Raw genomic sequence first — 27,100 nt, 5'->3', positions numbered from 1 at the left:
TGATAAAACATTTTTATGGTGGAGGTCACCACAACATGACTGAACTGTATTAAAGGGTCGCAGCATTAGGAAGGTTGAGAACCACTGTTGTAGACACTAACGTTGTCCAAAGAGCCAACAGGTTCGGTCAATACCTACCAGAAGCCCAGCAATGGTTTTTACAGAATGCAAAACTCTTTTGATCCTGGGATAACATGCCATGGGCAAGGCAACTTAGAGAAGGAAGGTATTCGGCTTCTGGTTCCAGGGGGATACAAGTCCACCCTGTGGAGGGGAGGGGGAGGGACACAGCGGCATCAGGAAGCTAAGCTCACCTCTTCAGAGGCAAGCACCCGGCAGGAAAAAGGAAGTGGTCTGAAAATCTCCAAGGCCACCCCTGGAGACGTACTTCCTCCAGCAAGGCCACACCTCCTCCACCTCCCCAAACAATGCCTCCAACAAATCCTACTTCGTAAGTGGGAGTCCCTAACGGAGGAGGGGACAATTCAAGCTGAGGGTAGCAGTAAGTGCTAAGCACCGTCTCCTGTTGCAGCGCCATCTACCGGGAAGACTGCTCATAGACATGCCTGTGGAATGGTAAGAAAACAGAAGCAGACACAAAATGACGCAGTGCAGGAGTCTGTTTATTCGGGCTTGCTTTTGTTAGCTTTTTTTTTTTTTAAGTTTTTTTTTTGAGACAGTTTTTCTATGTAGCCCTGGGTGTCCTGAACTCGGAGATCTGCCCACCTTCTTCTTTCTCCTCTCTTCTGGTTCATAAGGCTTGTCCCAGAAAAGCCTGGTCCTGGCCAATCAGAGTACGTCTTCGATTTTTTTTTTTTTGGCCCAGTCCCTCCTAGCCAATCAGAGTATGCCCTGGATTCTTACACAGTTCCCTTTCCTTAGAGTAGAACCTGCAGGGCGTGGCCTGGAGATACAGCTCTCCCTGGTAGCAGTGAGCACCCTTACTCACCTATCCCCCAGGTGGAGACAGACAGCTGTGACCTGTGTGTGCTCACCGTACCCCTAAGCCCAAGCACCTGTGTGCCAACATATCTGCCTGCCGTGTAAAGGGGTGAAGGCAGGCAGTTCCGTGTACTACAGCGAGCCGGGTGGGAGGTTCAGACACAGGCAAGTGAGGGATTAGAGAAAGGGGCTCAATTCCGCAGCACACTGGGAGGGAGGGTCCCTGCAGAGTCCAAGGACAGCAGTGGACAGCCAACACCTAGACAACCTGAGAAGAAAGAGCACAGGAAGTTCTGTGTGCATATGCCACACTCTCAACCCCCCAGCCTTTGCCTTCCCAGAGTGTGTGCGTGCATGTGAGTGTGTGTGTGTGTGTGTGTTGTACTACGCATGTGTGACTTTCACAGACAGAAAAAGATTTTTAAGATGAGAGAACCGGCAGCCAAGTGAAGTACTGAAGGTTGCCAGCTGAGGGCTCAGGACGCGAGGCTCTGTCCTTCCTCTGGAATCTGGCCTAGCAGGTTCCGGTGACAGCCTTTGTGTGGAAACCTGACTGGGAGCCAGCAGTTCCCACTGGGCCAGGGCGGGGATGAAGAGAACACACGGAGAGGCCAGGTGGGCGGGGAATCCTCACACCTTATCATTGCTAATTACTAGGGAAGCTGGCCGGCAGGAAGCCTGTTATCTGTCTAAAACCAACCTGGTGCTGTGTTAGTGAGTGATGGGGGCCAGGGATGTGGTGCAGAAGGGATGGGGGGGGGGATGTGGTGTTGAGTCAGAGTGAAGAAGGGAGGCAGGTTCAGGGGTAGGGTTAACCGAACCCTCTCTTCTGAGACCCCAGGGACCTTCCTGGCACCTCCTTGTGTGTGACCCTCAGGCATCACCTCTGACAGCCTTGCTACCCCCACCCTGGTCCCCCTTTATTGATCTCAAAACCCCAAGGTCTCTGCTTGTCTTCGCTGCTGTCCCTTGGGCTTTGCTCTCTCAGTGGAGGAGAGAGGCCGAGGCTGAGTCTCCATGGCTCTTTTCAAAGACCTCCAGGCATCTTCTCTGAGTCTCTGAGAGGAAAGAAAAATAAAAAAGGTGAGCACTGTATAATTATCCATGTCTGAGTCTTGTTAGAAAAGAAGAGCCAGGCTCAGTGGTGTAAACATAATTCCAGCATTCTTGAGACTGAGGCAGGAAGACTGCTGTGAGTTTGAGGTCAGCCTGGGTTATGATGAGTTAAAGGCCTTCCCAGACTGTGTAAGTGAGGGCCTGTCTAGAAGGAGGAGGATGAGGAGGAGTGGGAAGAAGAAGGGGAGAGGGAGGGGAAGAAGGAGGAGGAAAATCACTAAGTAGAAGAGTCCCAGACCAGGTTTGGTTTCACCAGGCAGCTGCTTCCCAGCCAGCCAGGTGTCAGTGCCAGCATTTGCCATCCCGGGTCTTCTACAACCATGCATGCGTGCGTATGTGCGTGCGTGGATGCGTGTGTGCGTGCGTGCGTGCGCGCGTGTGTGTGTGTATGTGTGTGTGTGTGTGTGTGTGTGTGTGTGTGTTGAGAGAGGGGCTCACTAAGTAACCCTGACTGACTTGGAACTCAGTATGTAGTCCTGACCTCATGAAGATCCATTGCCTCAACCTCTTGAGTGCTGGAATTAAAGGCGTGTGCCACCAAATTCAGTTTATCACTATCTAGTTTTGAGAAACCTAATCTTCATGTGACAGAATTAGGAAGTGGGGCCTCCTGAGGATGGGGTAAAGAGCTGCCCTGGGAAAGGGACCATTGGTGGTCTGCTTGTCTCTCATGCTATAGCTGCCTTCGCTCTGTGTCACCAGCTCAGCCTGTGTTACAAATGATGAATGAAAGGCCACGGGAGAGAAGCCTTACTGGGTCTAATGTGACACCTGAAGCAGACAGCACAGGAGTGAGCCAAACAGCTTGTATACCGCCAAAACTGATGTTTGACCCAAACCACAGCACATCCGCATGCAAATTACAGCCTTTGTTAACACCAGTCCTAACCCAGTTAAGGCATTCCCTCTACGGGGCCACCAGCAGAAACTCCTCAGTGGAAATGGTGGCTGGGTCATTTCCATTTCACTGAGGACTGTGAAGGCCAAAGCTGGAACCATCGGGGTTCCAGGGCTGTGATCCAGGAGCTGCTGTTAGACTTCAGCAGCAAGCAGCTGTCAGTGCTGTGCAGCTTCCTCAGGGCGTTTATGGGGCAATCAACACAACCAGTGCTGGCATGGGCACAGTTCAACTGGCTCTTGGGTGATAATTCTTCCCTCAAGGCAACCAGAGAACCAGGGAGATTAACAGTTAGTTACCAGTTAGGGAGTCATATTGTCCTGTCCCTCAAAATCTTAGCTTATCTACAGGTAAGATGACTATTGGAAAGAGTTGTTATGGTAAAGACTTCTCGTTAGTACTATTAGTGATTTTATCAGTGAGTTAACAGTGCTTACACCAGGGATTGTGGCACAAACACATAATCTCAGCACTTGAGAGCCTGAGACAGAAGGACCATAGGCTTGAGGCCAGCCTGGACTACATAATGATATCAAGTCAGCCTGGGCTACCTACTAAACTAAACTGCAACCACCACCATTAATCACCACCACCACCATCACCACCTCCACCACCATCACTACCCACCGCCACCATCACCACCTCCACCGCCACCACCACCACCTCCACCACCACCATCACCAATCATCCCTACCCTCCATCACCATGACCGCCCACCACTACCACCACCACAGGTGCTTCTCAACACTCACCACTTGCCCAGCACCCCAGGGAAAGGCAGACTCTGTCGCTAGCCCGTTCAACTCCTGTTGGATGCTGACTTTGTCTCAGCTTACAAATGTCTGGTTACTCCTAAGAGGAAGCTTTTGCATAATTTTCCCCTGTGCAGGTGCATAGGGTGGGCTCCCCAGTTTCTGCCTTCTCTTTTGTGGACATCAGGCCTGGAAGGCTCTGTCTACCCTTTCAACCTTATCCAACCTTAACCACACCCACACTCCAAATATAAAGGAAGTAAAGATTCCACATGGGGTTTGAGAAGGTAGTTAGTCCAAATGCTCCTTGTGACTCGGAGACCTATTCTAGTCAACCAGGAAGCTGTAAGAAGAAAGAGAAGGTTAACCAAGTCAGCTGAAGACTGGCCTCCCACTGTTCAAGGGACACCAGAGCACTGGATACTATTTAGACCTAGTCCTGATTAGCTTTTGCTGTTATTGTTGTTGTTGTTTTGTCTGTTTGTTTGGGGGGCAACTTAACAGAGAATCATCTGGGAAGAGAAACCTGAATTGAAGACATGCCTCCATCATATTGCTTGTGGGCATGTCTGTAGGGCATTTTTTTGGTTTAGTGACTGATATGGGGGGATCTGGCTTACTATGGGTGGTACCTCCCTTGCGAGGTGGTCCTGGGTGGCATAAGAAAGCAGGCTGAGCAACCCATGGGGAGGGAGCAAGCCAGTGAGCAGTGTTCCTCCATGGCCTCTGCTTGAGTTCCTGCCTCCTGGGTCCTGCTTAAGCTCCTGCGCTGGCTTCCCCCATGAATGTGACTCGGGATGTGTAAACCAAACAAACCCTTTCCTTCTCAATCTCAAATTGCTTTTGATCACGGTCTTTAGCACAGCAATAGAAACCTAACTAGAAAAGACCTCTGGGTCTACCATATGCCTTGTGGTGAGAGATATCCCTGAAAACTTGACAACACAACACACACACACACTCACAAATATGTACACACCACACACACACATACACACACACACACACACACACACAAAGGTTCCCTTAACCATGGCTGTTCTAAACTGGCCCCACAGACGCCAGTTTCTGCCACCTGGCCCCTTCCAAAACCCAGCCCTCACCTTCTTCAGCCCTTCATAGCGACAGGTGCGTTCTGATACCACCCGCTCCCGCTTCTGAGCCCGCCATCTTAACTCTTTTGCAAGCTCTGTTGGTTCTCCAGCCTGCAGTTTCTCCCAGTCCTTCCAGAGAGCATGTATGTCCTGGCCGAGAAAGAAGAGAGCAGGTAGACCGTTCTTCATGAGGGCATTTTTGGTCAATGCCAGAGCTGTGCCCCCAAAGGCCTTTTGTATCTGCCTGCTGCTTCGGGTTGAGACCCGGCCAGTAGTCATGAGCTTGCTGGCAGCCGAGGCAACATGGGGGTGTGTTTTGGTTAGCTGGAGGGCTCGGATGTGCTTTCGGATGGTTTCCCAGGCGCTCCCACATTTGTAGGCAATCTCACCGGCGGCCGTGACATAGGCTGTCATCTTTCCCGTGACCTCCTCAAGCTCTTGGTCATGGCTAGGTATGATTCTGTTGGCCTGAGCTAGGGCACTTTTGTTGCGAGAGTCTTCCTTCACGTGAGTCACGATGTTGGTGATCCCAGCAGCGGCCCCCAAACCTGTCCCCGCAGCAGTGAGCACCAGGCTTCCACCTGCAGTTACTGGAGCAAGGGCCAAACCCAGGAGACACATGGCTTCAGAGATGACTGACGCAGAGTCGGTCACCATTTTGGCCTTGGTGGCTTTTTGGTCGTTTTTGTCAATGTTGTCTGCGATGGCATAGAGTGTTCTAATGCGCTTGTTTTCGTTCTTTCTCCAGCTGTGGAATTGTTTTAAAAACCTCCATTCTTCATCTGTTAGAACATCATCTTCAGCTTCCACTTCTTCCTCATCAGTCGAATCTCCACCCCGAGGACCTCCGTCCTTGTCCCTGTGGGTGAGGACACAAAAACACAGCTTCAACCTCCCAGAGGAAAAAGCCCATGTGGCCTCCAGGCAGCTTTTATGCCTAACTTTGAAGCCTTCCTACATTTCCTACAAAGTCCTGAGTTCAACCCTTGCAGGAAGTGACTGGTGTAATAAGGAGAAGCATCCCAGCAGAGGGACAACCCTGGAGGTGACCTTGGCCCTGTTCAAAGACGTGAAGAAGATAGAATGGTTCTGAGGGACATTCCCAGCCCCGCTCTGAAGAACTAGAGTACCACCCTGGAGGGGTGAATGCCACTGTCCTGACCAAGAAAGGGCCTAGGAGGCAGAGAAGGAGGGAGGGAGCCTGGGGAAAGGAGGAGAAAGAGGAGGGGCTTGGCTTCCACAGGGACCGTGTTGGGGAGGGCAGAGCTGGCCCCTCCAGGCCCCTTCCCCTGCTAAGTGTCAGTCATACGACTCCTCAGGAGAGCAGAGGAGGTTGGTGACGGCATAGGCGCCCAGCCCAAAGGGGAAAACTGGAGCTGGGAACAGCACAGGGAGGAGAGAGAGAGAAACCCAAAGCCCAGGGAAGAAACGGGCTTCGCAGAGAAACCTGCTCCATGAATCCTGTTGTTTCTCTCATGTGTGGGTGGGAGCCATGCCCAGGACCCTTACAGGTACCAAAGTCCTCCAATACTGAAGTCCAGTAGATAACATGGTTCAGAACTTTTTACATATAAAGCCTACACATAGCTCCTGCCTTTTATTGTTTGTTTGTTTGTTTTGACTTGGTTTCTCTGTGTAGTCCTGGCTATCTTGGAATTCACTCTGTAAACCAGGTCGGCCCCAAACTCAGAGATCCACCTGTCTCTGCCTCCCAAGTGCTGGGGTTAAAGGTGTGTGCTAACACAATCTAGGAGCTCCTGTTTTGTTTTGTTTTTTTTAAATATCTCTAGAGTCTAGATGATATACTATCTTGTAGGACATTGACACAGTATCATTATGGACTGACTTGAGAAAGCAAATCTGTCCTTGTTAGTGAAGATGTAACCGTCACAGGCCTGACTGCATGGCATGCCATCTGCGGTGGGCTGACTCACGGACACAGATCTACAGTTAGAGGGTACGTGTTACATGGCTATGACGTCTCGTCTCTACATGGCTTTAGGCAATGGAAGCTGTAGCCTGCTATGTCCAGGACAGCCATGTTGGGCAGCCATGCCCCCAGCACAGCGTGAGCTCCCATCCAGTCCTGTGAAATTTCGCCATCACTTTCTCACCTCCCATAAGCCGCTGCATGATGTTGGGTCTGGCTCTGGACTAATGCATGGCTGACCTTGAATTTGTTGATGTATTGAAAAGGAGATCTTTCCACTGTATTATTTCACATATATTATTGTGTGGCATATGGGCCAGGAGGACTTCCTTATCTCTGGGGCTTACAGTAGAAAAACCTTAGAGTAGGGTGATTTCTGTCCCTGGAGTCCAACACTGTGCATCTGACTAAATCTTTATCAACTCTCCAAAGTATCACAGTCATCCTCGCAGTACTTTCTCCCCAGGGAAAACACTTCCCTGGCATTATGGGGACTTTTGAGAATATAAGCTCCCTTCCCACACAGCAATCCTGGAGTGGCGTGATGGTTTGTATAACAGCAGCCCCATAGGCTCATATATTTGAATGCTTACTCACCAAGGACTAGAACTGTTTGAAAGGATCAGGATTAGGAGGTGTGGCCTTGTTGGAGGAAGTGTGTCACTGGGAGTGGGCTTTGGGGTTTTAAAACTCTGCTCCAGGCCTAGTCTCTCTCTCTCTCTGCCTGCCTGTGGATCAGGGTTAAAGCTCTCAGCTACTGCCCCAGCCCCATGAGTGCCAACTATGTTCCCTGCCGTGATGATATGGACTAACCTTTAAATCTGTAAGCCAGCCCCCAGTTAGATGCTTTCCTTTTGAAGAGTTGCCTTGGTCATGGTGTCTCTTCACAATAATAGAACAGTGACCACGACAAGTGGTTATTCCTGGTTGAAAGAACACGTGCTGCCTTCTATAGAACCAGCCCTTCCCAAGAAACCCGCCCTGGGTTACCTTTGCAAGTCAACGTCAGCCTTATATTCCTTCCCCATCTGAGCCATGTCCTTATGAGTCAAGTTGTCTTCTAATTGGAAAAATAGAAAGCAAAGTTACTGCTAATATCATAAAACATTATAAAACTCAAGTGTGGAAGGATTTTAGATTATGCAGAAATGAAATCATACTAAACCATGGCTTATACTAACTACAATATCTGCAATCTATTGTTTTTCAATTTATAATTAAAGTATAACCTATACATAGCAGCATACCCAGTAAAGTGCTCAGTCCAATGAGTGTTAATATTTATATTGGAAAAAATTTTGTAAATATTTATATTGGAAGGCTGCAGAATTTATCACCCAAAAATATGCTACTTTGGCACAGGGGTAATTCTTAGCATTGGTAACTGAGAACCAGATAGTCATTTCCCCCTAAGATCTTGAAGGGCTGCTGAGACCAAGGATGATGCAAGCCCTACACAGACCATGTTGTGCTAGTGATTAATGGGCAGGTAGCATCTACAGTGCAGAAACACTGGGTAGAGAAGTCATTGCTGTCAGAGGTGGGACCACTCAGAACATTGTGCAGTTTAAAATGTATGGATTACTTCTGACGTTTTCCATTTAATTGTCTTAGATTGCAGTAACTGAAACCTTGAAAGCAAAACAGAGGTACTGCAGAGTTACTGTCCCCCACCTTGTCACTATCCAAGTCAAGACTCACCCCTTCCTCTCAGCACCACACTCTGACTTCTAGAACCATGGATAAATTGACTTATTGGTTTTTTTAATGTGTATGTGTGTGTGTGTGTGTTCTGTGGGTGCACACGTGTCTGCACATGCATGTGCGTTTGTGTGTGAAGGTCAGAGGACAACCTCAGATGTGTTGTTCCTTGGGCACTATGATTGGGTTTTGTTCTGTTTGGGTTTTATTTATTTATTTTTGCTTTATGTGCACTGGTGTTTTGTCTGCATTTATAACCTGGACTCTGGGCGCTCAGGATTCCATGCTTGCGTGGACAAACCTTTATGGACTGAACTATCACTCCAGGCCACTTCTGCCATTCACCAGGACCTCTGTGAAATCCACCCATGTTGTCAACGGTATGCAAAGTTTTAAAAACCACTACTGCTGTGTAGCATTTAATGGTGCAAATGCATTGCAAGGGGTTTCTCTGTTTTATTGATTGATGTGTTGGGGTTGTTTCTTATTGGCTACTGAGAACAAACCGATAATAATGAATCAAAGTTCATTTTCATAGAACAACATGGCACTGTTAAGGATTTTGTACAAATTATATTTATATAAAATGTTAGCGTCATGTTTGATTTTCTAACACCTGTTCAGTCGAGAAGTCATCATCCGACTGAATTCATGTGCTGGGCTCTGACACACCACACCAAACTAAAGCCTAAGCTGGAATGGCCCACGCTGATGCTCCACACCAAAGAGACCTAGGGTGTCTGTCACCCTCAGAGACCTCAGGAAAGAGCCGACACCCCATTGCCTAAAGGCCAGTTTCAGTGAAAGTTCCCTCTGCCTAGTCCTCACCAAAATTAATTAATCAATTAATATATATTATACATGAATATACATGAATAATGAACTTGCGGTTCCTGCTGAAGCAGAGCAGTAACTTTGAAGTGGCCACTTCTCTAGGCTATGCCCCCTCTCCCGACTCTTCCAGGTTTGTGAACCCAGCCTGCCCACTCAGCCCTCCCGAACACTCGCTCCATTTTGTGAAGTGTTACTCAATTTTAGAAGTGAAAATGGGGCCAATCAATTTCTTGAAAATGAAATGCACTTGGATTTTATCCTCAACATTTTACGTTGATTACTGGATTTTTTGAGTGCGGGGCCAGGAAGCACGTTTGTGCCACTGTGCCCTTGTGATGGGTGGGGGAGTACTCATAGGAACTGGTTCTCCCCTTCACCTTCTGGTTCCTGGGCATCAAAGTCAGGTCCTCAGACTTGGTGGCAGACACCTTCTTCGCCTGATGAGCCATCTTACTAGCTCCAGGATTTCCCGTTATTGCAGAAATATATTGTCTTCTTCCCTGTTCTCGGGATAGCTAAGATCCCACGTGATCGGGCCGTGGAGATAAAAAGACTATCCTGGCTGCTAACGGCAGTCCTTCCTACCATGGAGCTTCTGTAATGAGGTGACTGGGAAAAACCCTGTAAACATTGGGGGACTGTGGAGGGCCGGACCACATTTTCCATTGCTTCTAGGAACGGAGGTGGAGATTGACCTCTGTGACCCCAAGGTGTGGCGGCACACGCCTTTAATCCCAGCGCACGTGCTTTGTAACTCTCTACCGCTGCGTCCCTGCCTTCTCCCGAGGTTTCACCTGGGACTGGGAGCAGTTAACCAATCCAGGAATGACACGTCCAAAGCAGGGTCTGTTTCCTTTATAAGGGATGGGTTTCCCTCATTCTGGGTCTCCGCCATGTGGCTTATGCTCTAGCTCCCAAGAGACATAAAGCTTTTCTGCAGAAGGATCCTATGTGTACCGCGTGGTTCTTGCTGGCGAGACGGTAGCGCGGGACATCTGGTGCTGAAACCCGGGAAAAAGAAGAACTTTACACCACCGGAGACCCCTTGGACACAAGGAGGATTCAAAACTGCAGGCATACAAGCTTAGAGAGGTACGCTCTAAAGTCCAGAGAACATATCAGAAACTGAACAGCAGTGGGAGGTTATGCGCGCACCCAGATAAGTTAAAAAGGACCCTCCGGTAAAGAATGGGGGAGACAAAAAAGAAAATAAATTAAAAAGGACCCCCCAATGATTCTAAAAAGCAAAAATGGGGGAGAGGGCTGATTTGCAGGGTCAAAAGCTTTATGTTGTGTTGTTCATGTTGTCTTTTATGTACTGGATGGGAGAGGGATATTTAAACTTGGAGACTGCTGAGGATATGGTGTTTTGGGAGGGAGGTTCTGTTTTCGTCTCCACGGAGGGGGAGAGCCTAAGGGTGTACTTGGGATTTAAATGGTTTGAATCACCGAGACCTCCTAAAATGTTATAATGTATACCCCTAAAATACAGCGGCCCAATAACAACAGAAAGCAGCCAAAGAGACTAAACGACGCCCAAATTCCCTTAAAGATTAAATGAGATCCTTTCAAGCCTGCTTCTCTGAGTTCAGCTTTGCTCCATGCACCGGTTTGGGCTCGGAATGGATGCAGCTGGGGCTGGAGGGCGGCTGGAGCGGAGCTTTGCTCTATGGCTATGATGGGAGGCATATTGCGCAGGCTCAGTTGGTGCCTGGCCTGGAGGGTATCACAGCAGTACCGAGAATGAGAACGGTGCCACAAGCTGCCAGGCCAGAAGGCTTACAATGTGCCTAAAACTATGAGGGGCTCTGAGGCTGGAATGGCTTCTGTTCCGCTTGGCTGAGCTGAGCTGTGCTGATCCTAGGTAACAAAGGCGGACCTATAGCCTGGGGCAACGGGCGGGGCAAACAATACTGGCTACTAGCCCGAGAGATTTTCCATCTAAATAAAAAACTAAAGAGATAACATAGGGGTTAAGAATGCTGCCTGCTCTTCCAAGGGTCATGAGTTCAATTCCCCAGTGACCACATGACAGCTTACAACTATTTGGTTTTAAATCTAATGTTTCAGGATCCACAGGGAGGTAGATGCAAAAAGCCCTTAGATTTTTAAAGTGATTGGGTCGTTGGCTGGGTCTGTGAGAGTTTGTTTACAGCTGCTTTTGCTATGGCACAGATGTTGAGAGTTTGCTAGTAGGGAAGCGGCCCTGTTCGCCGCCTCTCCCATTGGCCCCTTGAGCCGCAGCGGCTCTGGCGCGGACCTTGAGATGTTGCCGGCCTGTGCCGCCACGGTCTGAGTGTCGGCTCCCGCCACACTCCCCCACCAACACAGCCGCCATGGAGGACTAGGCTAGCCCCGCGGAAAAGGCTGGGGCGCCTAGGGATGGAGCCGCACAGCAGGACACGGGGAGCCGCACAGCGAGCAGGTCCAGGGCCGCACACAGCCTTTGGATGGCGGGCGGGCTCTGGAACCCGAGGTCACCGTACCAACAAGAAATACGGGAGCCAATAAATCTTAAACCTAATATCAACAAACAGGGCCTGGGTTTTTCCTAGGCGCCACTGGGACAGCACGGCCTATATCATAAAAAACAAAGACCCTCAATCAGTTATCTACCACAATGGCTACAGCCCTGGATCAACAGGCTACCATAGATACATCTATTAGAGGTAAAATAAAAAACAGGTGGATATCTTATGGCAGCTTGCCCAATTGGACTATGAATGGAAAACTCAGCCTTATGTATGACCAATGTACCATATAAAAACTTTATAAAAATGGCTAACTTGTCCCGAAAATTGTCTTTGTATCTTACAAAAAAATTTTGATGATTTGCTGTCCTCCTTGAGATGGTCCATCGTGACAATCAACTCCACGCAAATGGACATAAGCCTGGCCAAAGGATTCCAGTCCTGGATTGTGTCCTTCATCTCCTACTTCAAAGAATGGGTGGGGGTTGGAATGTTTGAAACAGTCCTATGCTATGGATTAGTGTTTCTCCTCTGGATGGTCTGCTGACTCAAATCCCAAAGCCATAGGGATAAAATGGTTTTTGCTCAGCGCTGGCTGCCCTAGAACAGGGAGCCTCTTCTGATATGTGGTTATCTATGTTAAAGCAATAAGGTTTAAGCCAACCAGCTCCTGCACCCCTAGGACTGTGGTCCATTGCACAGGGTGGAATGCTTGGCTTAGCTAGCCCTAAAGGTTGTCGAGCTAAAGAGCATCACACAGAGAATGGCCCTCTCTGAGAGATAAGTCGCTCTGCTTAAGGGTTTCCTGCCATATATTCCCTTTCCCAGAAAATTGGCAGAGGGCAGGCCGGATAGGTTCCAGGTGTCATGAGCCTAGGGACAGATTCCATGTAAGCCCATTTTTATGTTTTCATTTTGGGAAGTGCGACCTCTATCTTTACCTTCCTAGGGAGTTGCCTTTCTGCAAAGAAGTAAAAAAAGGGGGATATGTGGAGGGCCGGACCACATTCTCCATTGCTTCTAGGAACGGAGGTGGAAATTGACCTCTGTGACCCCAAGGTGTGGCGGCACACGCCTTTAATCCCAGCGCACGTGCTTTGTAACTCTCTACCCGCTGCGTCCCTGCCTTCTCCCGAGGTTTCACCTGGGACTGGGAGCAGTTAACCAATCCAGGAATGACACGTCCAAAGCAGGGTCTGTTTCCTTTATAAGGGATGGGTTTCCCTCATTCTGGGTCTCCGCCATGTGGCTTATGCTCTAGCTCCCAAGAGACATAAAGCTTTTCTGCAGAAGGATCCTATGTGTACCGCATGGTTCTTGCTGGCGAGACGGTAGCGCGGGACAGGGGACGAGTGCCAAGGCTTCCAAGGGGAAAGAGGGGCTGGAGATTGACTCAGCCACCCAGTAGGCGATGACTTTGTCACTCACACATCCATACGGGAGCCTCCATAAAACTCAAGAGGACCCTCAGGAGAACCCAGGAAGTTCCAGGAACTCTGTGTCAGCCACCTTGCCACTGTTGGAGGTGGCCTAGTTGGGAGCTCAGTGGCAGCGGGGACACTGACCAGTGTGCAAATGACCATTTTTCAGGCTGTGGAGAAGAAATGGAGTCACAGGAAGAATGGCATTGTTGCTCTTGGAACAAATGGGTGACAGCTTAGGCCAGGTTATGGAAACCCTTAAATTCCCCCAGTGGGGCACGGGGTGTGAGATCCAAGAGCAACGTCAAGCCCGAGGCATGAACAGCTGTTCAGCTGACCTCTGTGCTGATGCAAAGGCTGATGGGTGTTTCTGTGTCGTGGGGCGTGATAGAGGCTGGCCCCTGGTTGAGCTCAAGGGGCCATCAGCCGTCCCACTGATTTGAAGGGGCCGGGTGGGGGGTGAGTGAGTGTCCAGCCAGAGCCGAGGGAACAGCTAAAGCCACATAGCAGGTGAGAGAGGCAAAGTAGAAGCTAAGTCACCCAGTGTCACAGCTCAGGAGGAGAAAGCAGAGGTGAGTGTGTCTGAGAGAATGTTTGAGAGGACCTGCTTGATAGTCCTCTGGCCCCCGCTCCCCACCATCGCACAGACTGCTGGGCCTTGAACCCAGGCCTCTCACGTTCTCAAGCCTCTGGGACCACTCCAGCCTTCCGGGTATTTTTCAATATCCGGCCTGATTTCTCCACCTTTGACCCATAATGACCTTCCTCTGTCATGGGTCAAGTGGTGGCCCAGGACATACCATGGCAGATTCTGCTGTGATGGTGACAGGAAGGGTAACTCTGCTGTCCTCAAGGGCCCAAGTGGCTAGGTCAGGCAGCGGGGAAGAGGGAAGACAGACGCTCTCGGCAGTGCAGGCGCAGCCCTGACAGCCATGATTTCCACAGAATCTAGCTTGCTCTTTGGTGTCTCTTTGTCTGCGGAACAGCTAGGGAGCCAATCCTTTGCTAAGGGTCCATCATCCCTGAACTTTTCAGAATTACAGAGGATAAAAACAAACCAAACTCAATTCAAAGGAAGGAACTCCGAGTAAATAAACAGGCCAAGCCACATGTCCCTCACAAGTGGCCCTTCTGAGCCCGTGAGGTTCCCAGTGGAACCTCAGATGTATGGAGCGGGGGGCCTGAGTACTCACCTCACCGAGAGCCTTCCGGTCAGCGTGGCAGGAGCCTGGGCTGAACGGAGACAGAAGCCAAGATAGACATTTTTATTCACTAGCTGGGCCAATGGTCGGAGTGGGGTGGCTCATGGAGGCGGGAGTAGGATTATGAAACTGAATATTTCTTAACCTCAAAGGGTGCTGTGAAACCAGCACAGCTTGGAAGTCAGTTTCCTGGAAAATGGGCGTTGCTGAGAAGCGGCCCGCTTTGACATTTCACGCTCTTCTGTTTCTCCCACGTGCGTGCGCAGCGAAGTGGAAGGGCAGAGGACTGGCTGGGGCCTGGCTCAGGGTCAGAGAGCTTGCACGGGCCAGACTCTGAATTCGGTCCCCAGCTCTGCCAAAGAATTCCGTCCCTTTCACCCCTGCTTCCCAGCGGTTGCCAGGCTCCATACTGAGTGGTCCCTGCGGAGCCAGAACGCGGAAGTCCATGGGGCATCTGCCTCTACAGTCCTGTGCATGGGTACCAAGCTAGTGCTGATGGCTTTAAACAATTGTGAGACGCCCCTAAGCATGCGCTGTGTCACCCAGCAGGCAGCCCAAATGTAATAGAGCCGCAGCAGCGGGTATTCAGTGTCGGGTTCCCCTCTATCCTTCCCCCATCCCAGGCTGTCTCCTACTGTGTGTGTGTGGTGGTGGTGGTGTCTCTGCAATCCCCACAGTCAGTCAGCAGAGTAAGATCCCCATGAGGCAAGAAGAAAATCCAGTTCAATACATCTTAGCCTAGACCCTGACACCAAGTGGTTTATTTTTGATGTAGCAAAACACAGTACAACTTTGGCAACAGGTTTCCTTGTGACACATTTCACAGCAAAGATTACGTCGAAACTTCTCAAAGCACATGTCTTTTGCAAAGCATCAGTGACCTCATCCACAAAGATGGGTTCCATTGACGGAGAGACAGATGCTCAGGAGTCTGGGTAGCATCTGGAATAAGAATAATCGTCTGGGGTATTCGGCTGAGGACTGACCCTACAGACAGCACAGGTCACCAGGCTATTAACCAGATCCAATCCAAGGCAGAAACAGGCACAACTCCCTTCTGTTTAGAAAAGCCTGTGTGTGTTCTGTGAGCACAAGTGTAGTGCAACGCCTGCTCTATGCACTACACGCTACAGTATGGTTCACGAGTTGGACAAGGGCCTGGAGATTGAAACACACACACACAGTGACACGGGTAACGCCAAGAATGTCCCTTTTATTGCGTTCCAGAGCAGCTTATATACGGTCTCCTTGACTAATGGCCACGCCCTAACTCTCAGCTGCAAGCCCACCAGAAACCACTTCCCTGCCATCAGGAACTTGTGAGGGCCTCGTGCTCAGAGCAGCTCCAAAACAAGTTGTTTGCTCAAAGCAGCTGCAAGCATAGGAAAACAAGTTGTGTACTCCGGCAGGCAGGGAGGTCACAGGAAATTCAGGGTCTGGGGGTCCACGGTCTCCAATACACAAGGACCTCGCGCCCGGTACGCTATTGCATCTGATACAGATGTGTGACCCTTGTCACTACCCCCCTAGGAAGAGAGCATCAGGACTAATAACCACATCTGAGATCCTTTGATACGAAGTGTTTTAAAGACGGAAGGCTCAGCTGGTAAACTGCCACGCAAGAATGACGCCCTGCGTTTGGTCCTCAGCATACATAGTAAAAAGTCTCCATGCCTTTCATCCCAGTTGGGGAGGTGGAGACAGGAGGATCCTAGATTGGTCCACCAGTCAGCCAGGTTCAGTGGGAAACACTGTCCCAAAATTAAGGTGGAAGTTGACTGATGGAGAGACTCATGTCAGTCTCTGGCCTCCACAAACACACACCTGTGCACAAAGGTGTACACACACATATATGAATACTTACACACGATTAGCCCACACATTTGGTGGGAAAACCTGACCTCAGCCCCCAGGAGAAGGTAAGACATGAGTGTCCTGAGCCTTCCACAGTCGCCTGCTCTCTGCACTTTGATTAGTTGTGAGCTCTGAGGTAACGGCCATTTGCTGCAGGGAGAAACTTCTCTGAGGGGCACAGAGCATCAAATTGACCTCTAAATTAACCCTCATCTTTATCAGCTTATGCTTCAGTGGTTCATACACACATGCTACAGTCAGTCAGCCACATCTGGGGCTTCCACAGCTGTGGATCAACCAACCACAAATAGTAATATTGAATTGGCAGAGAGATGCATTCCCGTAATCCCAGCGCTCTGGGGGTTGAGCCCAGAGGATGAGGAGGTTAAAGGCTGCCAGCTCCACAACATCATACTGCTTCACAACCATCCTTTTCCCTTTGGCTTGGGAAAGTACTGCTTGATCATTGAACACATACAGATGCTTCCTGGTACCGTAAATCGCTACCAATTTGCATATCGTTTATATTGTATCAAGTGCTGTAAGTCCCAGGAGACCAGGATCAAAATCAGACAGGAGTGCCTGCAGGGGCTTTCTGCAAATAGCATGAATTGTTCTCCGGGAGACTTGAGCAGCCCCAGGGTTTGGTGTCTGAAAGGACCCTAGAGTCTTTCCCCATGAATATCATAGTTTCAGCATGTACACACATATATGCATGACTGTGGACACATCCACCGCAGGGGGATGGCCCAGGGAGCATTCTGACCCTGCAAGTCTCTGATTCCTGGAAACAATTATCTTTTCCTGGCCTCTGTTTGTAAGCACATTTTGTGTTGAAGATGTTTGAGATTGCACAGTGCCGAATGTTATAGTTTCCATCTCTGCCCTGCAGGCTCCGCCTAGAAGCAATGTTTAGGACCCCGGTAACTACAGGCAGAGCAGAACAGGGAAGCAGTGGTTATGAGTAGAGTCAGAGGCACCAAACTTGATCCTAACAACATGGCGTTTCAGCTCTGGTAGCTCCTTAGATGTTCCCTGGCTTGGGTTCCTGTAGACAACAAATTGTCTTGAGTGCAGTAGGAACACACACACACACACACACACACACACACACACGCACGCGCACGCACGCACGCACGCACGCGCACACAGCAGATCACCCGGGAGGGAACTTGCCTATAGGCACTTATGTGCATGTATGCAGGATATATGTGGAAATGTGTATGCTTTGTACTTGACTCTCTTAGGAGATGCTTGTTTGGTCAAAAATGACACCCCTATAGCCATTGGGTGATTGGACCCGTCACCCCAGTCCCTGGCATCCATTCTGGAATGTTTGGTCATAAATATTACCTCAGCTCCTTGTCACACCCCTATATCCAAAGAGTCTGGAATGTAATATTAAGCTGGAGGCGTCACCCCAGCCCTCTAACACCCCTATATCCAAGAAGTCTGGGATTTGGAAGCCCCTGGCCTGGCGGTTGCCCTGGCTTGGACTCCAACTCCCAGCCTGCCAAGCGCTGACACCCCCACCCCCCACCCTCCATCCCTCACACCCCCACCCCCACCCCCCCCACCCTGTTCTGAGCTGCGGGAAGCAGGTGGGGACAGTCACTGGAACGAAACGCCGGAGGGGTCTGGGCTGAATATTTGTTTGGGCTCATGATTTCGGGGACTTCAGTTTGTGGTGAGCTGGTCCCATGGGGTCTGTGGTGAGGCACCCAAAGCTGTGGTGGAGGGAACAGCTCACCTCAGGGCAGCCAGGGAGGAGGGTGAAGGGGTGAGAGAGATGGAGGAGAGCGAAGGAGGAGGGCAAGAGGGAAGCAGTGGAGGAGGGGAAGGAGGGGAAGAGGCGAGCTGGGCAGAGCAACAAAGGAATATAAGGGAAAAGAACTTGGCTCCAATCCCTTTCCTTGTGTGGACATAATGACCTCGCTTCCTGGCACTAGGTCTCTTTTCTTAGAGGGCCCATCACCCTTTGGGCTGGAGATACAGGTCAGCTATTAAGAACATGTAGTGGCCTTCCAGAGGCCCCAAGTTCAATTCCAGGTAACCATATTAGGTAAAACACAGCCGCCTGTAACTCCATCTCTAGAAGATCCGACTCCTCTGAGCTCGCCGAGCACTTGCACTGGTGTGTACCTACACTGGTGTGTACCTACACTGGTGTGCACATACACTGGTGTGCACATACACTGGTGTGTACCTACACTGGTGTGTACCTACACTGGTGTGCACCTACACTGGTGTGCTCCTACACTGGTGTGCACATACACTGGTGTGCTGCGGGAGTACCTTCCGCTGCTTCAGCCAATAGTTGCTGAAGCATGAGCCCACAGTGCTGTGGGAGTGCCTTCCGCTCCGTCAGCCAATAGCCGCTGAAATACCAGCCCACTGGGGTGTGGTATATTTCTCTTTAAAAGAAGAGAGGCAAGCCTCGGCTCGGCCTCTTGGTTCCAGCACTTGGTTCTGGCTCCTGCTCCAGCGACCAGGCTCCTTTCCTGATGGTTTGTGTATATGTAAGTTTTACCCCCCAAAATAAATATCCCCTTTAAAACCTAACTGGTGTGGGATTGATTCGCCATTATTTGGCGCCCAGTGTTTGGTTTAAGAACCACCCCACACCCCCCATCCCCCGGCTCAGCTGCGGCCTCTGGCTTGGCTACCTGCCGCCAGCTCGGCTTGGCCAGCTTGGCTTGGCACGAGCCCTCCCTCAGCCATAACCTCCATGCCTCCCAGGATACACAGGTCCGGACAGTCTCTGCCAGCCTACTTTGCCCTGTTCTGCACGGATTTTTAAATTTTTCCTTGCAACATGAGTCAAAGAGCTCACAGCACAAGCTCCCATTGAAGTTCCAGCAAGCTGTTTGAAACCCCTGCCATCCGCCATAACTGATTGGGAGTGCTGCAAGCAGCTTGACCCTTAATCCCAGCACAGGGACACAGGGCCCAAAGCACTAGGCCTCTTTAGCAACAGTGCAGTGGCTGTGTCACGACCCTCTGCATCAGGTTGAACAGAGCGGCAGGGCAGGAGAGCCCGGCCGGGGTAGGCCAGGCTGCCTTGTTTATTGGCCACTAGAAGCTCTCTGACCTTTTGTGCTCTGTGCCTGGCCTCTGGATTTTCTCTCTGTGTACATCTGTACAATTGACTTATTTTCCCCAGTTTTTAAACAAATAACAGAGCAGATTTTAAAACAGGATTTGTCGTGAGGCCTACAGTGGTTCCAGTCATGACTCGGAGACATCGCCATCCAGTGGCTGACAGGTAAAATGGCAGGTTTCTTTTTTAATGGGACTCTAGCTGCAGCTTTTGCTGCCACTTTGGTAGAAATCACAAGTGGCCTATATGCCTATGGAGGTACCTCGATTTACTGGTTATTAGGTTTTAGTTTCCTTCTTAATGTTATATCATTATGGAAATATGTGGCATTAATTGATAGGATTAATACTGTGATAGGCAAAATTGACTCCTTATCTAAGGGCACTAAGAAATTACCTGAAAGGATCCAAGCTGTTGAATTTGACTTTGAAAAGTTATCACAGAGTTTTGATAAGGTAACAGACAGAATATACCTCCAGGATGGCAATTTACATGATATCCAGGGGCAGTTCAAGGAGGAGATATTATCTTTAAAAGGAACCATTAAGATCTTGAAATCACAAGTGCAGAATGGGGACCAAAAAATTGATACCTTAGAGAAATCACTAGAAACACATGCAGGTCAGGAGATTCCGGATTTAAGAGAGATGATGATACAAAGATTTGAAATGATTGAAAAAATTATTGGAACTGATGATTTCAGGTGAGAAGACACAAGGGCAGGATACAATATCACCACCACCTGTTAGAACTGGCTTACCCAGGGTTTTAGCAACATACCCTGTAATTTATTCTGACAAAGCATCAACTTCTAAAGGCTCAAAGGAAGCCAAAGAATCTAGATGGACGCCAGTAGGAATGAATGACCTAAAGGAAATTAAACAAGCCATTGTTAATTATGGCTTGCACTCTACATTTCTTAAGGAAATGATAAGGACTTGGGCTTCTAATGTCAGGGCTATTCCCACGATTTCTCACAGTTAGCTTCAGCGGTCCTTGAAGATGGACCTTCCTTGATGTTTGGAGTTTATTTCAAGGAAGAATCCAAACATATGGAACAGCAAGGAAGAGCAAAAGGTGTGGAGGTTTCACAGGATCAAATTCTTGGCGTAGGAGCTTACGCTGATCCACAGGTCCAAGCTCTTTATGATGATGAAGTATTGTCTCTGTGCCACAAGGCAGCTTTAAATGCCTGGGGTAGATTACCAGAGCCAGAAATAAAGGTAGAGTCATATACTAGGGTTAGGCAGGGACAGGGAGAACCCTATACTGACTTTTTGCAAAGATTAATTAAGGCTCTGAACACAGGAATAACAGACCCAGAAGCTAGACAACTAATTCTTGAATCACTGGCTTTTGAAAATGCAAACTTAGACTGCAAAAAGATAACTGGGCCTTTAAGGTCTAGATCAGCACCTATGGATGAATGGATCCAGCATACCATGAATTTTCAGACCTTTAATTACGATGACGAATCTTGGGTAGGAGAAGCGATTTCCAAAGTGATGAGGGGACATCAACCTGCCAAATGTTTTAATTGTGGTAAATTTGGACATCTAAAAAGGGATTGCAGGCAAGGTATTTCTAGGAATAACACTTCATCTGGGAATGGCAGGAATAGGAAACCTCGGCCTTCAGGTATATGTAGGAGGTGTGGTAAAGGAAAACATTGGATGAATGAATGCAGATCAACAACAGACAGACAAGGCCACCCGATACCATTGGGAAACTCCCTGAGGGGCCTCTCACAGGCCCCCAAGCCAAAAGTGGCCCAGTCATTCCCAGTAACCGTGGAGGACATGTCACACCAGGAAAATTAAAAACTCTAGAAGCTTCTGTACAAGATCATAAGGTTCTAAATGATGCAAATTTGGAGGATAAGTCAGAAATTCAATTAGGAAATAAGAAACGTATATTTTTCAAACTTCTATAAATGATCAGAGACCAAAGCTGAGAGTACGTATAAATGGAATTGTGATCGTTAGCTTGATAGACACAGGAGCAGATGTGAGTATCATCACTCCAGAATCTTGGCATCCAAATTGGCCTCTTCAAGAGGCAGATGTTCAATAACTAGGAATTGGAACCATATCTCGAGTTAAACAAAGCACGAAATGGGTTCACTGTATTGGGCCAGAGAGTCAAAGAGGAAAGTTAAGGCCATATGCAGCTGATATTGCAATAAATTTATGGGGCCGTGACCTGCTACAACAATGGAATACCCAGATTAACATTCCTGCAGTCTCAGGAAGTCATGATTCTGGGAAGGATGTAATAAAGTACTATGCACAAAGGTCACCAGCCATTCAGGCTGTTCAAGAACATAAAACAACTAACAAACCTTTAGAGGTACCTACAGCCCTACCTTTAAAATGGCTAACTGAAAAGCCAATATGGGTTAAACAATGGCCTTTAGCTGAAGATAAATTGCAGGCTTTAGAACAATTGGTACAGGAGCAATTAGATGCTCAACATATTGAGGAGTCCACTAGCCCTTGGAATTCTCCTGTGTTTGTTGTAAAAAAGAAATCTGGCAAATGGAGAATGGTGACAGATCTAAGGGCTGTCAACAAGGTAATTCAACCTATGGGCCCTCTACAGTCTGGACTTCCTCTGCCTTCTCTGTTACCCAAAGGATGGCCTCTTATAGTTATTGACTTGAAGGACTGCTTCTTTACCATAACATTACAAGAAAAGGATAGAGAAAAATTTGCCTTCACAGTGCCTACTTATAATAACTCCCAGACTACTAGGAGATACCAGTGGACTATCCTCCCACAGGGAATGCTCAATAGCCCCAGCCTGTGTCAATACTTTGTAAGTCAGCCATTGGAAATAATACGTAAGCAATTCCCTAAATCTATAATATACCATTACATGGATGACATTTTGCTATCTGATTCAAACATAGATACTTTAGAAAGAATGTTTGAGAAAGTAAAGATAATTTTGCCTAAATGGGGATTACAAATTGCTCCTGAAAAGATTCAAAGAGGAGATTCTGTTAATTACCTAGGTTACAGAATAGGTTTACAGAAAATTAGGACACAAGAGGCACAAATTAGGAGAGACCGGTTACGGACTCTTAATGATTTTCAGAGATTGTTAGGAGACATTTCCAGTCTACGACCAGCTGTTGGGATAACACCTGATCTAATAATTCATTTAAACAAAACCTTAGATGGTGACAAAGATTTGAATAGTCCCAGAGAATTAACAGCTGAAGCAGAAAAGGAACTGACGATGGTTGAGGAAAAAGTGCTGGAGGCACATGTAGATAGGGTGGATCCAAATCTTAGTTGCTTTCTAGTCATATTGCCTTCCAGAATTTCTCCTACGGGAATTTTAATGCAGAGGGAAGATACTATTTTAGAATGAATCTTTTTACCACACAAACCAAGTAAAAAATTGAAAACTTATGTAGAAAAGGTCCCTGAATTAATTATAAAAGGTAAACTGAGACTTCATCAACTAGTAGGTATAGACCCAGCAGCAATTATAGTGCCTTTCACTACTGATGAAATAAAAAAGTTATGGGAAGACAATGAACCATGGCAAAGGGCTTGTGCTAATTTTTTGGGAGAAATTAATGGCGACTATCCAAAAAGCGGTAGATTTAACCTCATAAAGAGAACTTCTTGGATTCTTCCTCGAATTGTACGTGATGCTCCAATAACTGGAGCCCGTACATTTTATACTGATGCTAATAAATCAGGGAAGGCTGGTTACAAATCAGATGACTTGAGTAAGGTGGAACAAAGCCCTTATACTTCTGTCCAGAAGGCAGAATTATATGCCATTCTTATGGTGCTAAGGGATTTTAAAGAACCTCTTAATATTGTTACAGATTCACAATATGCAGAAAGAGTTATCTTGCATATTGAAACTGCTGAATTTATACCAGATGATACAGAGTTGACTTCATTGTTTATCCAGGTACAAGACATAATCAGGAATAGGCTTTGCCCGATGTACATAACACACATCCGGTCCCATACGGGTCTGCCAGGTCCTCTAGCACAAGGTAATGCAGAAATTGATCAATTATTGATTGGAAGCATGTTGCAGGCCTCAGAATTTCATAAAAAACATCATGTCAATAACAAAAGTTTAAAGAAAGAGTTTTCCATTACCTGGCAACAAGCTAAGTGTAAGGAGCCGTCAGGACATCGCCATTATGGCGCTGGCGGTCCTGCAGCTTAGAGGTAAACAGATCCTTTGATGTTGCTGCGTGGGCACCCTTGGCCTGCATTTGCATAACTGAGCCTTGCCCCTGGCCAATCTCGAGCCCTGGACATCAGCAGAATGGTATTCACCAATCAGGACAGTATCCAACCCCCTCCACCCTAGAAAAGCAGCTGCCGCTTGGGCCTCTTTCTCTTTCACTTTTCTCTCTCTTCTCCTCTCTCACTCCACGCTATCCCTTCAACCCGAGAGGCTCCAATAAAGTGTGATCAGAGAAGAATCCTCGATTCGTGGTCGTTTTTGCTTGCTGGTCAAGCAGCGCGCCACAGCTAAGGAGATTGTAAAGAGATGCCCTCCTTGCTCTTTATATAACCAAACACCACTACCTGCAGGGACTAACCTGAAGGGTACTCAAAGGAATGAAATCTGGCAGATGGATGTCTTCCACTTTGCAGAATTTGGAAAATTAAAATATGTACATCACACCATTGACACTTATTCAGGCTTTCAGTGGGCAACTGCTTTAAGCTCAGAAAAAGCTGACTCAGTAATCACACATTTATTAGAAGTTATGGCCATTATTGGTATACCTGCACAAGTAAAAACAGATAATGGTCCAGCTTATGTCTCTAGGAAAATGAAACTTTTTTTGCTTATTATAATATTAAGCATGTTACAGGTATACCATACAATCCTACAGGTCAAGCAGTCATAGAAAGATCAAATCGAACTATAAAGGATATGTTAAATAAACAGAAAGGGGTGGAAAATGCCCCCAGAAATAGATTACATAATGCCTTATTAACCTTGAATTTTCTTAACGCTAATGAGAAGGGAACAACAGCGGCAGAAAGACACTAGATAATGGAAAAGTCTGCTGAACTAAATCAACCGGTTTATATCAAGGATGTGCTGACCTCTCAATGGAAGCCAGGAGATGTGCTACGTTGGGGAAGGGGTTTTGCTCTTGTTTCCACAGGAGAAGAAAAATTGTGGATACCATCAAAATTAATAAAGGTTAGATTTGAAGAGAAGAAACCTCTTGGAAAGGAGAAATGACAGCATCTACAATGATGATGATCATACAGGTGGTAAGAAAAACATAAAATGGGGGCAGGGTTCTGTTCTTGTCTCCACAGGAAAACACTCGTCTTTGAAAAATTCAAAGGACCCTGGATGTTTGAATACTGACAGATGGAAAAATAACTACCCAATATGGATTAGCAAGAAAACCGAATAGGTTCTGTGAGTATGAAGCTCTAGAATATACTAAATCATATTTCTGAATTTATAGAGCTGGTTTTGGAGTTGGACTCTTGGCTCGGTCCCTCTCTAATTCCAAGCCTGTTGTTAGGAGAAAAACCCAGAGTTTCTGGAGTTTCTGTCTTATGTCAAGAGCCATGATATGAGACAAAAAGAAATATGAGTTTAGAAAAAATCTTTGTTTTTCTTCATATCTATCATACTTTTCATTGAATATGTCTATCATACCTTTCATTGAATATATGTTTGTATATGTCTATATAATTAATGTTTGTTTTCCACAATGAACAATGAGTTTTTTCTGCACTGACATTTGAAGTTTCCAGGAAGAAGATGGGACTCCCATAACAACATAACAACAACTCCACTCGGTTGATATGACCTCATGATACTGATAGTGCTACTACAAGTCCTGTTTTGGGTATCAGCTGCACAGATGATTCCAACTTGGTTAGCTGAAATGGTGCACATCTTGTACAACATTCTGGCCAGACCTCCACAAAATACTCAGAGACTATTTGCAATTTTAAAAGACATTGATCTTGAAATTTAACCATCATTTTACTTTCACAGGATCCCCCAGAAAGAACCTCACCCCCATGACAGCTGGAAGTAATTCTAGAGGACGATGTCTCCTCTCTCAGCAAAGTTTATCCTCAGGTTTAGGAACAATATTTAGGGATTGATTATAATTAGTATACGGTTGAAAGTTGGGAAAGGAATTTTATAAGCTCAGGGACCTTTTTGAAAAAAAAAAGAGGGAAAATTGGATAGATAATAATGGTATTTGTGAGTTATTATTTATAGATAATTACATCGGCATAGATTTTTGTATATGGATACAAAGTTAAATTATATTGAATATTGTATGTATGCATGCTTCTACCTGTTTAAAACATTTTTATGTATTGATATATATTGTATTGATATATGTATACCATATTGCAGTGTACATTTAATCAGTGTATCTGATTAAGATACTCATATATTGTTTATGTATTGATATTTATTGTTTACATTTGGAGGTCATTGTCCTCAATTATTGCACAATTGTTTATTCTCTTAGTCTTTAAGTTAGATACATGTTAAGAATTGTAGATCAATAGTCATCTATGTCTGTCATATTTATGGTTAGACTAATCAGGTTCTTTAGATACATAGAGATTATATATAAATAGTCTTCAACCTCTTCGAAGAGCTGTAGAAAATGGCATTTAATTTAATCTTAGAGTTCTGTGTAGTGTGACACAATCACTCCTGGCAATACCGACCTATTCCCGAGAGATTGTTGAGCACCAAAGACACTCCACTTGGAGCTTGTCTTCTTGACAAAACTGGCCTCTGGGCAAGGAACTGCCCATACCTCAACTACTGACAAATACACGGTATCCGGAAATGGATAAGCAGAACTGTCAAATCTTACCAAGACAGGGTAAGACGGTTTTGAAAAATCTCTTGCCTGTTAAAATCCGGAAATGGATAAAATCCGGAAATGGATAAACAGAACTGTTAAATCTTGCCAAGACAGGGTAAGATGGTTTTGAAAAATCTCTTGCCTGTTAAAATCCGGAAATGGATAAAATCCGGAAATGGATAAACAGAACTGTTAAATCTTGCCAAGACAGGGTAAGATGGTTTTGAAAAATCTCTTGCCTGTTAAAAATGATCTGTCAGTTATTCTAGGCCTTAGTCAAAGTTGGTTGCTTCAACGCTGCAAACAGGTTTTTGGTGATTGCCCAGGTAGCCAGTTGTCTCTGTGATTTGTTGCATGTTTAGGAAGTTCTTTGATTGCACTTCCTAATTACTCAGGTAACATTATTTCCCTTCTCGGATCTTCTATGGGGTTGAAGACTAGATAAATGTAGCTACTTTCCTCTCAGGACTTGGCCAAGTTATTTATTATACAAGACTTTAGCTAGTTAGAATAGGATATTTGTACTTATTGTATATAATTGTGTAGGTTTGTACTTACGGTATATAATTTCATAGTAGGCTTAGAACTCTCTTACTTAAACAAAAGGGGGAGGTGCTGCGGGAGTACCTTCCGCTGCTTCAGCCAATTAGTCATGAGCGCCTTCCACTCCATCAGCCAGTAGCTACTGAAATACCAGCCCACTGGGGCATGGTATATTTCTCTTTAAAAGAAGAGAGGCAAGCCTCGGCTCGGCCTCTTGGTTCCAGCGCTTGGTTCTGGCTCCTGCTCCAGCGACCAGGCTCCTTTCCTGGTCGTGTATACATGGTTTGTGTATATGTAAGTTTTACCCCCCAAAATAAATATCCCCTTTAAAACCTAACTGGTGTGGGATTGATTCACCATTACTGGTGTGCACCTACGCT

General features: G+C 47.0%; 1 protein-coding gene across 3 annotated transcripts in view; it reads right to left on the bottom strand.

Moving 5' to 3' along the window:
- Window positions 1–602: 602 nt before the first annotated feature.
- The window catches only part of Apol6 (apolipoprotein L6), a 29,013-nt gene continuing 2,515 nt past the window's right edge, over window positions 603–27,100 (bottom strand). The window contains exons 1-4 of one of the 3 annotated variants that reach the window (XM_048454652.3): window positions 14,353–14,459; window positions 7,723–7,792; window positions 4,812–5,661; window positions 603–2,000 (exon numbers count right to left, since the gene is read on the bottom strand). In XM_048454652.3, the coding sequence (XP_048310609.2) occupies window positions 1,872–2,000; window positions 4,812–5,661; window positions 7,723–7,769 (1,026 nt within the window). In that variant the 5' untranslated portion in view covers window positions 7,770–7,792; window positions 14,353–14,459 and the 3' untranslated portion in view covers window positions 603–1,871. Of the gene's footprint in view, window positions 2,001–4,811; window positions 5,662–7,722; window positions 7,793–10,061; window positions 10,282–14,352; window positions 14,460–27,100 lie in introns of those variants that run through there. The other 2 variants (XM_087898913.1, XM_048454650.3) reach the window with 2 other exon arrangements.

Source organism: Myodes glareolus, chromosome 19, assembly GCF_982192425.1.
Source record: "Myodes glareolus chromosome 19, mMyoGla1.1, whole genome shotgun sequence".
NCBI lineage: Eukaryota > Metazoa > Chordata > Mammalia > Rodentia > Cricetidae > Myodes > Myodes glareolus.
This window is presented reverse-complemented; position numbering and strand designations above follow the sequence as displayed.